Source organism: Gossypium hirsutum, chromosome D10 (genome assembly GCF_007990345.1).
Source record: "Gossypium hirsutum isolate 1008001.06 chromosome D10, Gossypium_hirsutum_v2.1, whole genome shotgun sequence".
In the NCBI taxonomy this organism is placed as follows: Eukaryota; Viridiplantae; Streptophyta; class Magnoliopsida; order Malvales; family Malvaceae; genus Gossypium; species Gossypium hirsutum.
The window spans coordinates 13,145,964-13,161,647 of NC_053446.1; the positions used below are offsets into that span (position 1 = coordinate 13,145,964).

Consider the following 15,684-nt stretch of genomic DNA (forward strand, 5'->3'; position numbering starts at 1 on the left):
TAAGAATGTTTGATATTTGGTTTTCAATTAAATTCAATTTAGGAATCACGTAAAAGAAACAGGGACTTGGTGTAACACCCTAAACCCGGCCTAGATGTTATGGCCGAATCTGGAGATATCACAAAGAGAGGTTTTGAAAACAGAGTTGTTTCGATTAAAGCTTTGAAATCTTTATTCGTTATAAACTATTACAAAAAATGTTATTTAAGCAATTCATTGTCAAAACATACTTTATGACGGAAGTATTAAAAATCGTTATATTTAATAACCCCGTTCGTATTTTCAGAAAACCGTTGTTTTAGTAAAAATCATGTTTAGCCATCTGTCGCAAATAAAAAGTCAAGTCAAAATCCAAAACCATAATTAAGTCAAACAGTCCGAAGAGTCCATAAATTAAAAAACTCCCAGAAAACAAAACATAATTAAATAAGTAAATATCATAATCTTAAGCAGTACGAACTTGTGGTCACCGCGACACTCCTTCATACCGATTCGCCTAAGTCTGTGGATTACCTGAACAGAACAGACATACAGATGTGATTTTTTGTAAACTTAGTGTGTAACCCAACAGAATTAGACATGCTTTTCATGTAGATAACACATACACAGTCGGGTTCAGATATACAAATACAGATAATAGAATCAGATATGCAGAACATATATACAGAATCATATTCCCCATCCTCTACACACCAACTCCGACCATCCCATCATACCATGTGGGGTTAAAAACACCCACCCATCCCTACACATCACACTCTGTCATTACGACACATATTAGACAATATGCAACCATGCTGCCAGAGTATAGGCGAAGGTCGCCATACAGAACACTTCCTCCACATATACAAAACCCACCCTGGTCACAGATATAGACATACAGATATAGTAATATGATGCATAACATGCTCGTAACGGATGTCATATAAAAATAGCTAATAGAATAATCAGACATGCATAACAGTGTCAAACCCAGAACAGAATATCAGATCTCACATAATTTTAGGGTTTGGTTAGCCCTTACTAACCCTACGGTAGGCCCTCAGTCGATCGGAACGACCTGTGCCCGTGTGGCCCACACGCCCAAATTGGCCTTGCCCGTATGCCCCACACGGCCTAACCCAAAGCCCACACACCCAACTTGGCCTAGCCCGTGTGACCCATGCGATCACACTCACACTACCATATGACCGTGTCTTGCGTATGACCATGCTCTCGTCAACCACACAACCGTGTCTCACAAACGACCAGACATACACCCGTGTTACAGAATTATTGTCCCACATGCCCGTGTGGCCCACACGTCTAGATTGGTCTTGCCCGTGTGGCCCACACGACCTGGCCCAAAACCCACACGCCCAACTTGGCTTAGCCCGTGTAGCCCACGTGGCCACACTCATACCACTACACGGTCGTGTCTTACGTACAACCATGCCCTCATCAACCACACAGTCGTGTCTCACACACGGCCAACCACACGGCCAGGTACACACCCGTGTGGCGTCGACTGTGGTTTTTTGGCTTTTGTCGAAGCTCGATTTTTCACATTTAGGGTACACACCTATTTCAGTTTTGATGCGAGAACACACCTGAGACCACCAGAACCTAAAAACAACAAACCAACTCCCAAAATCAGTCATAATTCACAATTAGACCGAAACCACGAAACTAAAAATAGTTCAATTCAAATGTTCATCACTTACCCTAACCTCCGAACAATTTAAGCTATGATTCTACAAGAGGAGAGCCCTATTTTTCACAATTCATTGCTACAAAAACCTAGAAATTAAACTAACGAAAAAGAACATCTTTAGAATGAAATTAAAAGAAAACCCCCTCTTAACTTCAGCAAAACCTTACCACCACTTACCACAACACACGTAAACAATGAGCCGAAAGCACCAAAATTAACAGGGAGATGAAGATAGAAAGAACAAGAAAAGAAAAATTGACAGAAAAGTGGAGAAACATAAACTAACGTTAAATTTTGGAAGAAGAGGAGAAAAACTAAGTAAAGTTTGAAAAAGAAAAATAAAAAGATATCTAACATATCCCCTATTTTTCTTCCACTCACCCACTGACTCACAACCACCTCAGAATCCCAGTTATTTCCAGCCTTTAATAAACACCAGAAGCAAAAATTAACATCCACACTTGTACAGACAAAACCTCTAACACACTAACTCTTTTACTATTCGAACCACTAGACTCATTCTGATATAGGCTAACAAATAATTTTATATAAGCTCGCTCTACAAGGGTAAGGCTTGGATCAAAAATAACAAAATTTGCTAAAAGTGAGACTTGAACCCAAGACCTCATACACACATCTAGAACTCTTAACCACTGAAGCAAATAGATATTTGTGTCAAATATTTATAGAAACAGAAATAAATTATTCAAGACGTTACACTTGATTTATTTGGTGGGCAAAGATTATGTTACTGTAGTGAAGAATATGAGAAGAGAGAAAAATAAATGGGAAGAAGAAAAAGAAAATAAAGAAATGAAAATAAAAAAATTCAAAAAAAATAAAAGTGTAGGGACTAGTTTTAACAAATGGAAAATATAGAAAAATTATGTTAAAAGAAATGGATAAGGGAGGAAAATAAAGGGAGAAGGAAAAGAGAATGGAAAATAAAGAAAAAGAAATGAAAGTTCAAAGAAAATAAAAAAAATTAAATTGCTCAAAACAAAAAAATATAGGAACCAATTGTATAATTTAACCTAAAATTTTCGTTTGAAATGATGATTTAACGTGTCACATCAGCTTACTATTACACCGTTAACGACAATTAACACTCAGTGAATAAAATGTTACAACACAATAACGTAATTGACTAAAATGTAACATTTTAAATATAAGTGACTAAAATATAATCTGAGACAAACAAAAGTGACTATTTTAGTAGTTTACCCCAAAATATAAGAAAAATTATGATAAATTATGATTATAATTTAATTTAAATATTATTAATTGGAAAATATAAAAAAATTATGATAAAATATAATTATAATTTAATTTAAAAATTATTAGTTAAAAAATTGAGTTGTGTTAAATTTATTTTATTTATTGATGTAAAATAGAGTTATAAACAAGTAGAATGGTAGAGAAAAAAAATATTGTTGTGTTATTCATCTTAAAAGTGAAGAATTTATACATGGTATAGAGAATAGAAAAAAGGAAAGAAATCATAAAAATAAATCCCTACAAATCAATTCTATGATCCTTGCAAATCAACTCTATGAATCAACATAAGATTATGTACAAATTGTTACATAGAAGAAAATGGGATGTTAATCTTAAATTAGGTAAATACTAGATATAGAGAGACAATTAACACTCTCCCTCAAGCTGGAGCATATATGTCTATCATGCAAAGCTTGTCACTCAATCTAAGGAAGTCTTCCTTCTTAAGTGCTTTAGTGAACATATCAACAATTTGTTCCCTTGATGGGGTAAAAAGAGTGCAAATCTTCTTATTAGTAATTGCACTTCTCACAAAATGGCAATCAACTTTGATGTGCTTTGTCCGTTACGAAAACAAGATTGTTTATGAATTGTCGTATGATTATCTCAATGCACATGCATATTATTTTAATAGATGATATCGAAATCCTTGAGTAAAGCTTTTAACCAAATCAACTCACATGTCATGTGAGCCATGTCATGGTATTCTGCTTCAGCACTAGATCTCGATACAACTGTTTGTTTCTTACTGTTCCAAGTTACTAGATTCTGACCTGAAGAAGTCTTCCTTCTTAAATGCTTTAGTGAGCATATCAACAATTTGTTCTCTTGAAGGGGTAAAAGGAGTGTAAATCTTCTTATTAGTAATTGCATTTCTCACAAAATGACAATAGACTTTGATGCACTTTGTCCTTTAATGAAAATACGATTGCTTGCAATATGAATTGCTACATCATTATCACAGTGCACAGGAATAGGATCTGAATAGATGATACTGAAATTCTTGAGTAAAGCTTTCAACCAAATCAACTCACATGTCATGTGAGCCATGGCACAATATTTTGCTTCAGCACTAGTCTCGATACAACTGTTTGTTTTTTACTCTTCCAAGTTACTAGATTCCGACCTACAAAGGTACAATAACATGATGTTGACTTTCAGTCACTCTTGTCACCAGCATAGTTTGCATCAGAAAAGCCTAATTCCACATAATTGTTATTTTCGAACCATAATCATTTTCTTGAAGATTTCTTTATATATCTCAAAATGTTGCAGGCCACCTCCCAATGACCCTTTTTAATATTATCCATAAATCGACTAATCAAGTCCACAACATGCATAATATCTGGTCTAGTAACTGTTAAATAAATAAGCTTCCCAACAAGTTTTCTGTATTGTCCATGATCTACAAAGTCATCATCCTCCTTCCACAAGTTTAGATTAGGTTTTGTTAGTGTATTTAATGGTTTTGCTCCTAGTAAACTTGTTTCTTGTAATAAATTAATTGCATACTTCCTTTGAGACAATACTACACATTATTTACCATGGGTAACTTCAATGCCAAGAAAGTACCTTAATTGACCAAGATCTTTGGTGACAATTGTTGCCGCAAATGCTTCTTGGTTGATTCAATGCCATTTACATCACTACCTGACAAGAGTATATCATCAATATAAAAAATAAGTACTACAATCCCCGTTGAACTAAGTTTCACAAATATCGAATAATCAGCTTGACTGCACTTGAATCCTACTGCAAAAACGACTTGATTGAATTTATCAAACCAAGCTCTAGGACTCTGCTTCAATCCATAAATAACCTTGTTGAGCTTACATACTAAGTGCATCTCTCTCTCAGCAACAAAGTCATGTGGTTGCTTTATATAAACTTCCTCATTTAAGCCTTCATAAAGGAACACATTCTTGACATCTAGTTGATACAGTGGCCAATCATTCTTGGTGTCTAGGTGTATCCTTTGGCAACCAGTTTGGATTTATACTGATCAATAGAGCCATTAGAGTTGTATTTTACAATAAAGACCCAACAATAGGCAATAGGTGAAAATCCTTTAGGTAAAGGTACCAAGTCCTATGTATGTCTGTTGAGAAGAGTTAACATTTCCTCATTCATGGCTAGTTTCCAATTAGGATCCTGAACCACCTCTATAATTTTTTAGAATATTATGGACGATAAGGATAAAGCTAAACTGTGAAAAATAGAACTAAGGTGATTAAAAAACAACAAAATTAGCAATAGAATGTTGGGTACAAGAGCGTTTACCTTTTCATAAAGCTATCAGCAAATCATCAAGAACATCAACAGAGTGCACTGAAGGAGATGGCTGAGAGACAAAAGGAGTTTGCAAATTATTTCGTCTAGTGTAAACTTGTAAAAGAAAGAAGAGTCATATTTTCTATCACGCCCTTTACTCTTGCCATTATTGTGCCCACGTCCTTATGCAATCATAACAGAATGTTCAAGAATAATATGTGGAGATGACAAAGTTAAAAAAGCTGATTGCAAGTGAGAAAAAGTTTGACTTCTAAGATTATTAAACTGGTCATTCAAATTCATAAGAAATCCAAAGACAAAGAAATTTTCCCACTGACATTTTTGAGTTTCTAAATTTGTAGAGAGGGGTTGCAGTTCATGGAATTCATTGATAATTCCTCTATAGGCAGCAAAAAATTCAAGAAAGGATTTTTCACCTTGTTTATTATCAATAAGTTGTTGAAACTAAGAGAAAATACGAGAATTATTACCATCATTAGAGAACATTTCCTTGATAGAGTCCCACATTTCCTTAGCAATTGATATCAATCCAACAAAGGCAACAATCTTAGGTTCAAAGGAATTCAACAACCAAGTTTTCATTGCACAATTAGATTAACGCCAGGCTGCATATTTAAGGTCTTTAGTGTTTGCCATTGTTTGAACTAGATGATGATCATGGCCTTGAGAACCAAGGAAGGTACGGAATGCTTGAGACAAAAGGGCATAATTTCTACCACTAAATTTCACGGTAGTTCCAATAGAAGCACACAAATCAGAGATAGACTTGTTGTTTGTTGTCTTGAATTATATATTCCAATACAAAAAAAAGATACACAAACTCAAACGCAGAGGCACAACTTCAAACAGAGGTACAATAAATCAATCATGCAATAGAAGATTGATTAACCCTCATAAAAAAAGAAAAGAAATTCTCAAGATTGGAATAAACCTATATGATACCATGTAAACAAGCATAATTGTAGAGAAAAGAATATTGTTGTGTGTTATTCATTTTAGGAGTGAAGAATTTATACATGCTACAGGAGATAAAAAAAAAAAACAAATCCCTACAAACCAGTTCTATGATCCCTACAAATCAGCTCTATGAATCAACATAAGATTATTTCCAAACTGTTACATAGAAGAAAAAGGGATGTCAATCTTAAACTAGGTAAATATTAGATATAGAAAAACAACTAACAAGAGTTAATACTTGGATTGAACTTTAAGCATCTTAATTCTCACTTAATGAATATTAAAGTTATATACCAATTAAAATTAAATTTTAGTTTTGTAAATAACATTCAATAGTTAGACATATTCAAATTCAATTAAATAACATCTAAGAAAAATTAATGGTAAAAATTGGAGATTGTTAGTATGAATAAGTTAGAATCATATATAAAAAAAAGGAAACATTAAAACAATAGTTCTTTGAAGAGGTAATATCAAATTATATTCGAACAATAGTGGCATCAGAGAGCAATCGTAGATTATTTTAATTGATGATAAAGTAATATAATATTATGATATTATTTTTTAATTTTTCTATAAGTTGTTTATACTATGTGAAGTAAGCACTTTTAAATTTATTTATTTTTATCTATCCATTATTTATTTGGTGCATGTAAAAATATATTGTGGCTTTGTTTTGAAAAATAGTCAAATTTCAATAATTATTTTTAATAACTATTTTTAAATTTGTTTATTAATTTAGTCTAAATATTTTTTCTATTTATCATGAACAATTATAACAATTGATGCATGTTGTTTTACCTAATTTTTTTAAATTCTTTTGAGATTAACATTATAATTTACTTTCTTTTTTAGTCCCAAAGTTGCATATTTAAATCTAACAACATGCACAATTTTTTTATTGGATTTTTTAAAATAAAAAGATTAAAATACTCTCGAATAATATAACTTATTTTGATTATGGAAGAACATTTTCTTAATGTCTCTAACCGAGCTGGTGTTGGTTGACTCATGTCACCAACTTAGTTAAGGGCTTAAATAATATGAGAATATCTATCACACGTGTATGCATGTGCTACGTATTTAGAACGCTATAGAGTGTGTTTAAAAATAAATTGTGCTTATTGAAATAAAAATGTATAAAAAATATTAAAATGAAGCTTTGATTGAGTGATAAATTTAAGATTTTATTAATTCAATTGGTGTGGGTTCAAATTTCACATTTTTATTGGTTTTTGTTAAAATAAAAAGATCAAAATACTCTTAAATAATATAACTTATTTGAAATACGAAATGATATTTTTTGTTATTTTCTAATTGAGTGGGTGCCCGGTTGACTCGTGACACCAACTTAGTGAAGAGCTTAAATAATAGTATAGATAAATATACAATTGATGAAAGTAATAAAGTATGCATAATATAATTAAAATGTAAATATTATACTAAAATAAAGCTTTGATTTAGTGGTAAGGTTAATATTTTATTGGTGTTAATAGTATTGGGTGAAAATTTAATACTAAAATAAATTGTTGGAATAGATAATTCCCGCTCTCCCTTTATTTCAAGACAAATGGGTAGTTTCATATCTTGATAGATCATGTAAGCCATTTTCCCTTTGGATTGTCTTGATAGATCATGCAAAACCATTTGCCTTGACCATTTGGCATTGCTTTTACCCTTTATTGGTCCACAATTTACCAACCGAAACTGGGGACACCCAACCCCATCTCATGCCAACCTTTTAAAGTTAACAAACAAGTTTATGAGTAATTCATGAATGAACTTTCAAATAAAAATCCCATTTAAAAAAGAACAAAAGAAAGCATATGCACTAGCCCCACCCATTTTGCCCATAACTCTAATTTCTTTTCATATGACTTTAGAAAGAAGCAATAAACTTGAGCTTCAAAAGTATTGCTGACTTGCTTTTCTAAAAGGAAAGGTAAAGTGAGTGACTTAGAGCCTTGAAAATTGTCTCACAACAAGGCTTTTCATAATTGAGGGGACCCAATTTTCTTTTTCCTACACCACTTATCAAAATTCAAAAGAAAGGACATGAATTGTCTTTAAATATGAAAGGAATCACATTTAACCCTTTTTTAAAAGCACAAACCGAATGGTTATTTTTCCCTTTTTAAGTGTCAAATTTTGAATTTAAATTTGTTGAATATCAAATTTTATGAATCAACTAACTTTTTCTTTAAGAAACTAAAAGATTCAATGGTTCTGGCCACATAAAAGCTGTTGTTACTTGAGACGTCATTGTCGCTAACTGTTTCGCTTCAGTCACCATGGAGTGTTTGCCTTGCTCATAGAAGATTTGAGTCCTTTGGCTTAGTCGCTTGATGTCTGAGAGTACTAGTTGTAGTTTTCAATGGACCAGGACATTACTAAGCAGGGGGGGCTTTAATCATCTGCGCCTTGTGTACTTAAGGGTGCAATGTGTGACATTATAGTTTGATGATCTTGTTAAAAGTAGTATGGTGAACAGGAATTTACCCTGGACCCTATTGTCATTGTCCAAATATGGATCAATTAACTAAGTCTTATGGTTTCAAATCAAAGGGTTTGATTTCTTACTTCACCCTTGTATATGTCTTGAATTCCTTAGTTAAAAACATAATTTGAAAGGTAGAAGAAAATAGTTGCAATTTGAATTTAGATAGCTGTATGTCATACTTTAAAAGTGAGATAAGAAAAAAAATTGCAAACGTTCAAGTGTATTAGTTCGCAGTAACAAAATATTTTACTAAATTCAGATTTCATTATAACGATAAACAGAATGAAAATAAGATGCAAAAATAAGGTAAGAAAAGAAAAAATGACAAAATTAATATCACTTTAATCACCCAAGATATTTGAAAGTATTTTAGATTTCTAGCACTCCAAGTTGATGTAAAACCAAAAAAGAATGACTTCTATTTATAGGCTGAGGAAGCAACAAAATAAACTCCTTTAGTTTACTTGATAAATCCTTGAAAAACTCCATTTAGTAAATCTAATAGTTATCTCTAACAATAACACTTTAATCACTAAGAGATAAGACTTTAATATTTATCCAATAACTCTAACCTCATCAAGGAATTGATAGGGAGTCTTGAATCCTAGTCAGACAATGTTACTTATTTTGTTAAATATGCCACACTCAAGTGTACCGAACTCAATTAGCCGAAACTTATGAATAGGCCCATTTCGATGGTTTGAATATTAAATTAAATTTGCTCTAACAAGACATGAAACAAGTAGCAACAAAAATCCCAAATACGTATCATCTTTTTAAAAGTAATTATATAAACAAACTATATTAAATTATTACTTCTGAAACCTAAGTTTTTTTTTTTCCTTTTAACTCCTATGTGCCTTGAGATTCTTCAATTTTGCTTTCACTTTCTTTCTTTCTAATTTTTTTCACTTCTTTTCTTTCTCCCTCCTTTCCCATTTCTCTTTTTAGCAGGTCTTGCATTGGAATCTTTTTCCTATTTTTTAGCACAACAAAGATGTAGCAACATTTATACTAAAGTAGATCCTTTAATGTTCATATTTCATAGGTTAAAAAGGTATAATATAACCCTTATGAATGATTCCACACTATACCAATTATTGCCTTTTATCAACACATTTTCCCTTATTGGATCCACCATCGTTTTTATATAGACAAGAGTGGTCATATTCTGCTTTTAATTCCCACTTTGGAATACATGGATTACCTAGCATTCTCTATCATTATCTTTGGCATCAATGTGCTTTTGTTAGATATAATTCACACAATCAATCTTTTAATAAATTTTTAGTTCAAGCTATTTATTGACCGGTTCAGTTTTTTTTTTCTTTTTAGATGATGTTAGTAGAGAATTATATTATTAGAAAAATGCTAAAACTTATCATATGAATTAAAGTTGCAACTATCTATAGGATCTAGCCGATTTCGAATAAGTAATTAACTTACAAAATATTTACACTTTGTTGAGGATAATTTTATAAATATGAAAAGTAATATTTTATGTTTAAATTTAATAAATTTTTATTCGTGGAGTTTATTAATGAATATTTTATATTTAGACTTTATTCAGTATAATTTATTGAATATTTGTAAATGTGCTTAAATATATATTAGATGAATCCAAAATAATACACCCAAACAATTAGGTACTAGTATATACTATTTTCAATAGAGAAACAGCTAGACCACTGATTGACTACTTTGTCTAGTAAAGAATTAGTGCCGTTCAAATTCATTTAGTATAATATTCAGAGTCGTACCTTGTGGCTTGTGTGTTTGTTCCCTCTTCAACTTCAAAACGTGATGAAAAGCTTTGATGGGACAAAAATATCAATAATCTTTGTGTAATTAATAATCTTAAACATGTATAAGATTTTTACAAAAATTAGATCAATTCCAATAACTTGTAAACTCAGCTATCTCATTTACACTTCAAGATGCAAATAAATGGTGAGATCTCATGATTAATCATTCAATCAACCTTTATAATGATTACCTTAAAAATTTTTCCTTGTATTTATGTAAAAGATTCATGTAAAGGCAAAAGCACTCCGAAATAAAATGTTGAACAAAATCTTAGGGTTAGGAGAGGCGCAGCTTGCCCCAAAGCTTCCCGTGCCCACCTTTACCTAAGGACCATCTGCCTTTGTCTATTAGCCTCTTTTAATTAAAATCTCAAAAATGAAATCTAAAGGTTAGCAAAACCTCTTCTCAACACCAAGAGGACATCAGCAGACATAAAATAGGTAGGTGTTTCAATCGGTGACAATTGCACAATAATATGTACTACTTCATATATATAGGAAGGAGGTTTGATGTTGATGGATAGTTAAAAAATCTACGACACTCAAAGCTTGAAGCATGAAGTATTTCTTCGGGAGTGGTCCATATTGCCTATTTAACAAAAACCAGCTAAGCCCCACGTGAGTTCTATGCATGTATACATGCAAATCTTGATGCCTTGATTGATCAGAATGTGCAAAGATATATCATCATCATTGCACTTGTTTCAGCATTCATTTTTTTTTATTACCTAACAGTTACACCATTATGCCCATACGTAAATGTCCATGTCTACCATGTCTTGCTAGCAGCACTTGAAGTCTTTCAGGTACTACGAAAGTTTTGAGTAGTTTTGGCATTTCATATATATATGTATTGTTTTGTGTTATTAACATAATTTGATATGTTAATAAGTTATTGATTTGTCTATTTCATACTCTAATTTATATAGCTTGAGAGAGTGTATGATAATATTAGTAGCATTTGAATTTTGAGGTGCCAAAAAGAATTTTGAATTATTGACCCCTTTAAATTATTGACATATTATATAAATATTAACATTAGTTGTGTTGTTCACATTGTTCAGATGTAACTTCAATTGCAACTTAGTTTGCATTTGGCACATCATATAACTTGTCATATTTAATTGATATTTTTTGACCGAAAAACTTTGAATCTTTTGATTGAAAATTTCTAATTTATCGAATTTTCTTATATAAAGAGATTTATTTTCTTAAAAAGATTACTTCTATAAAATTTATGCCAGGTTATTCCATATTGAAGACTTGCCCATTGTTTTATGTATGAGATAGAGAAGCACTTAACTTGTTCATTGTGAGGAACTTATTTTAGTGGATAATTATATACAAATTGTTCTACTTGTTCAATTTGTAACTAAGCTTTCAAGGAAAGTCTTAATGGGAAGAGTGGTGTAGTTAATGTATAGAGTGAGGTTGTAATTTGATGAGTAAGTTAAAATTAAATCATATATTGTATTGCAGTTTAATGGTGGATTAATGCTCTCTGGGCAAGGTAGTGAGTCTTTGAACCGCATAACCAACTTCTTTGTTTATGTCATGTTTTTACTCTATTAGGTAGTAAGCGCAATTGCAACAACACGTGCAACAAGAAGACAAAATCAATAAACTTTCAATTGGTATCAAACTTAGAGACTTGACCAACAAAGTGAAGATCATGTCGATTAGTTGATTGAGATGGAATGTACATCAATCTTCATGGATCTAAAATGAACATAGATGGTACATTAATAATAAATAAGATAATAAAAATACAATGTTAATTTTCTTAAGCTAGCACATGTAAAGTATTTTAATGACTTTTATTTTCATGTAAATACGTGTGTTAATATGAAATCAATTAGTATTTTAATGGAGTGCATTTTATTATCAATTGTATATTTCTTTAGAGAGTACTCAGAATGAAAAGATTAGTCACTACTATTCTAGTTTCGACTAAAAATTTAATAGATAATTTAAGTACATTTAATGAAATAAACCCTTTTCCTTTTATTTCCTTTATAATTTTTTTCCTTCCCCTAACTCACAAGAAAAAGAAAGGATAGACGTGGTTTTCTGAAGCCAGCATATGTACAGTGCTTCCATGTCTTTTATTATTTACTTAAAATGTATAAATGTTCAAAGGGTGAGCAAAAGCCGGTCTCAACCCATAAAATCAACTGAATCCAACATGGTTCAATCAAGTAGATGTGATTAAAATGGTTTCAACCTAAATCGATTTAACAAATTTTAGCTTTAATTTTTTGGAGATAATTTTGGTATAATTATAAATACATATTCGAAATAAAATTAAATTAATAAAGAATCGAACCAAATTTATTCGTGACAATTACATATGGTAAAGCCAAATATCTACATATTATAATGACATAATAATTTATTTAGCTCTCTAACTTTATAAAAAAATTATTTTAACCTTCCGTTTAATTTTTTTTTACTTTTTTAGCCTTTAAACTTGCGTTATTTGTTAAATTATCCCAAAATGGATGTTGTTAACTTTGACGATGTGGCATACACACGGATTGCCACGTGAATGCCATGTTAGCAATTAATTAATTTTTTTTAAAATTAAAAATTTTAAAAAAATAAAAATTAGTAAAAATTATAAAAAATATTTTTAATATTTTTAAATTTAAAAAAATTAGTTAAATATTAACATGCAAGTTTAAGGAGTAAAAAATAAATATAAATTACCTATAATAAAACTGAAACCCGTCTTTACTAATAATACCAAGTTGTATTAGGATTTAATTATAAATTTTAGTTTTAAGATGTGATTTTGTAGGACTTCCAAAGTCATACCACCATATTGGGATTGATCGACGCGGTCCAAAGCTAAGGCACATTCCCTTTTAACAGTTCCTAGATCCGCGTTACGGCGCCATCAAATTTCCGTACAGAATGTGTTAAAAGGACCACCATCAGTTCATAGCCCACAACTACTTAACCTCTTTAAAACCTCAAAACCAATCCTCACCGTTCATTGTTTCACCCCTCTCATCATCATCAAAAGAAGCTAATAAAACCAGAAAAAGAACGCTCAAAACCAAAAAAGAAACAAGTGATTCATTTCAGTTTATGAGGAGGAAGTGTAGAACAGTTGAAGGAATTGCAGTTATGGAGCTAGATAACGTCGGAGTTCGAACGATAGCCATGGCGGAGGAGGCGGCAACCGAAGCAGTTCGGAATAAACGAAGAAGATTTAACGACGACGACGAAGGCGGAGCAGCAGAATGTAAAGTAACTTCCTCAACGACGTCGTATATCCAGTTAAGAAGCCGGAGGATTTTGGTGGATCATCATCCTCGTAATGAAAATCAGTGTTTGAGCCTAGGTCGGACCATGATGATGACGTGTCATGTTGTTCAAGCATTATCGGCTCGTGCGGAAAAAGGATTATCGAATTGCCAGATCCGGAGGTGATCAATTTTGAAACTTTTTATTTTGGTTTTTTGAAAAATTTCATAATGGATTCTAGGAATTTCGGTTTGTCGAGCTTTAATTGATGCTATTAAATTCGAGAATTTTTTAAAAATTTTTGCAGGATGAGAGCATTGAAGTTGAATCATCCACGCATTTCAGCAACAGAGACAGGTTGGTATATATATGTTTGGCAAGAGCAATTGCATTCAATTGAGCTTACAATAATTATACCTATAATAAATTTATTTATTTTGATATTTATGTACTGCAACTTACTTCGTCTCTTGAATTCGAAATTCAAAAGAAGCCTATCATTTAAATTTTCTTTCCTTCCGTTTTAAATTCTCTAAATCATCTTTCTTTATACACTCCTCAAATTCTTTTTCTCTCTTCGTCTCTACAGCGAATTCAAGCAGGAGAGAAACGACGCCGTTGAGTGAGCTTCGAGCAGAACCAGAAGACATGGATCCAACGTCCAGGCCATCAGGGGGGAACTCTCGGCGTAGATCAATGGTAGAGAAGATGCCAACCGAAGCAGAACTCGAAGAATTCTTTGTTGTTGCTGAGGAAAAACTTAGAAATCAGTTCGCAGAAAAGTATGTTCGTCGCACATTCTCTTTAAAAGAAATTATCATTTTTCATTCATCTGTTACATTTTCTTAGCAACCAAACGGCAATTTCAAACTAAAAAAGAATAAATTTCTTTTCGGTTCACTGTTTTTAGGTACAACTACGATATTCTCAAGGATCAACCATTGGAAGGACGATATGAGTGGGCTCGATTAAAGCCATGAAGAAAAAGCCTAAACCAACACCCCCCTTTCCCGGGGAAAATATATATATGAACTTTTTTACGACTCTCTTTTATGTAAACGGAAGTATTGTTAGTTGGAAATTTTAAATCTTCTTAGAAAGGAATCAAAATTTCATAAATATATATATATCCAACCAAAAATGGCTAATAATATTTTATCAAAAAAAAATAAAAAATCTTCCCCTTGCAGTTATAAAGAAAAGGGAAAAAGCTGGAGAGAAGGAAAATAATAAGAGAATGTGAGCTTGGGGAAGAACATAAAATCATTTGCTGAAGAACGAAATTCAGTGGGAGTAAGTACATTATATAATAAATAAATAAATAATATATGCTGGTTTTTGGGAATATTGAACCACTAAGCAAATCTCCTTCAACTGCTAAAATGTCTTTTGACTGCAGCGCTGCTTCTTCTTTCTGGTACGCCCGCTGTGTTTATTCTTCAGTTGTAATAATTTTCCTTTTTAAAAAAAAAGTAAGTTTCAATGATGTAGCAGCTTCTCTCTTCTATCTTTCTGGTTCTTCAGTAGCATTTTCTTTTTGATTTTTTTTAAATAAAAATATTGTAATTTAATTATAGAATTCATGAATTGAAACTTATATCTTAGTTTCAATAGTAGTAGTTCTTCGTAGCAATTTCTGTTTTCGTTTTTCCAATTACAAAATTCTCGTTCTTTTTTTCAATAAAAAAGAAGAGAGAAAATGATCAAGTAAGGTGAGAGTCAAAGGTGTTAATGTTGGGCATGGACACGTGCCATGGCGAGTAAGTAAGGAACACCTGTTTACTATTGGACTGCTTGTTAATTTTATTATTTAGATATCATATTAGTAAGTAATTTATGTTTAAGCATAAAAACGAGAAACACAAATCAATGCAAAGAGGGATCATTTTAAATTTTGAGCCAATAGA

The 15,684-nt window shown here is 31.6% G+C and overlaps 1 protein-coding gene and 1 long non-coding RNA gene across 2 annotated transcripts; one reads left to right on the top strand and one right to left on the bottom strand.

Moving 5' to 3' along the window:
- Window positions 1-3,255: 3,255 nt before the first annotated feature.
- Window positions 3,256-6,221, bottom strand: LOC121222412 (uncharacterized). The gene is made up of 4 exons (XR_005919690.1): window positions 5,734-6,221; window positions 5,252-5,312; window positions 4,544-4,621; window positions 3,256-4,097 (listed from the first exon to the last, which is right to left on the bottom strand). It is a non-coding gene; the product is annotated as an uncharacterized lncRNA (long non-coding RNA).
- Window positions 6,222-13,475: 7,254 nt separating this feature from the next.
- Window positions 13,476-15,388, top strand: LOC121222413 (cyclin-dependent kinase inhibitor 7). Its single transcript, XM_041103144.1, has 4 exons — window positions 13,476-13,959; window positions 14,085-14,134; window positions 14,367-14,559; window positions 14,688-15,388. The coding sequence occupies exons 1-4, from the start codon at window positions 13,619-13,621 to the stop codon at window positions 14,755-14,757; spliced, it is 654 nt and encodes a 217-aa protein (XP_040959078.1). The 5' UTR covers window positions 13,476-13,618; the 3' UTR covers window positions 14,758-15,388.
- Window positions 15,389-15,684: the final 296 nt, after the last annotated feature.

Bases quoted from the DNA above. Each gene is read 5' to 3' on its own strand.
- LOC121222413 (XM_041103144.1), top strand. From the start codon at position 13,619: ATGAGGAGGAAGTGTAGAACAGTTGAAGGAATTGCAGTTATGGAGCTA. The intron at 14,135-14,366 runs GTTGGTATATAT...TCGTCTCTACAG, and splicing joins CATTTCAGCAACAGAGACAG to CGAATTCAAGCAGGAGAGAA. The intron at 14,560-14,687 runs GTATGTTCGTCG...CACTGTTTTTAG, and splicing joins AGAAATCAGTTCGCAGAAAA to GTACAACTACGATATTCTCA.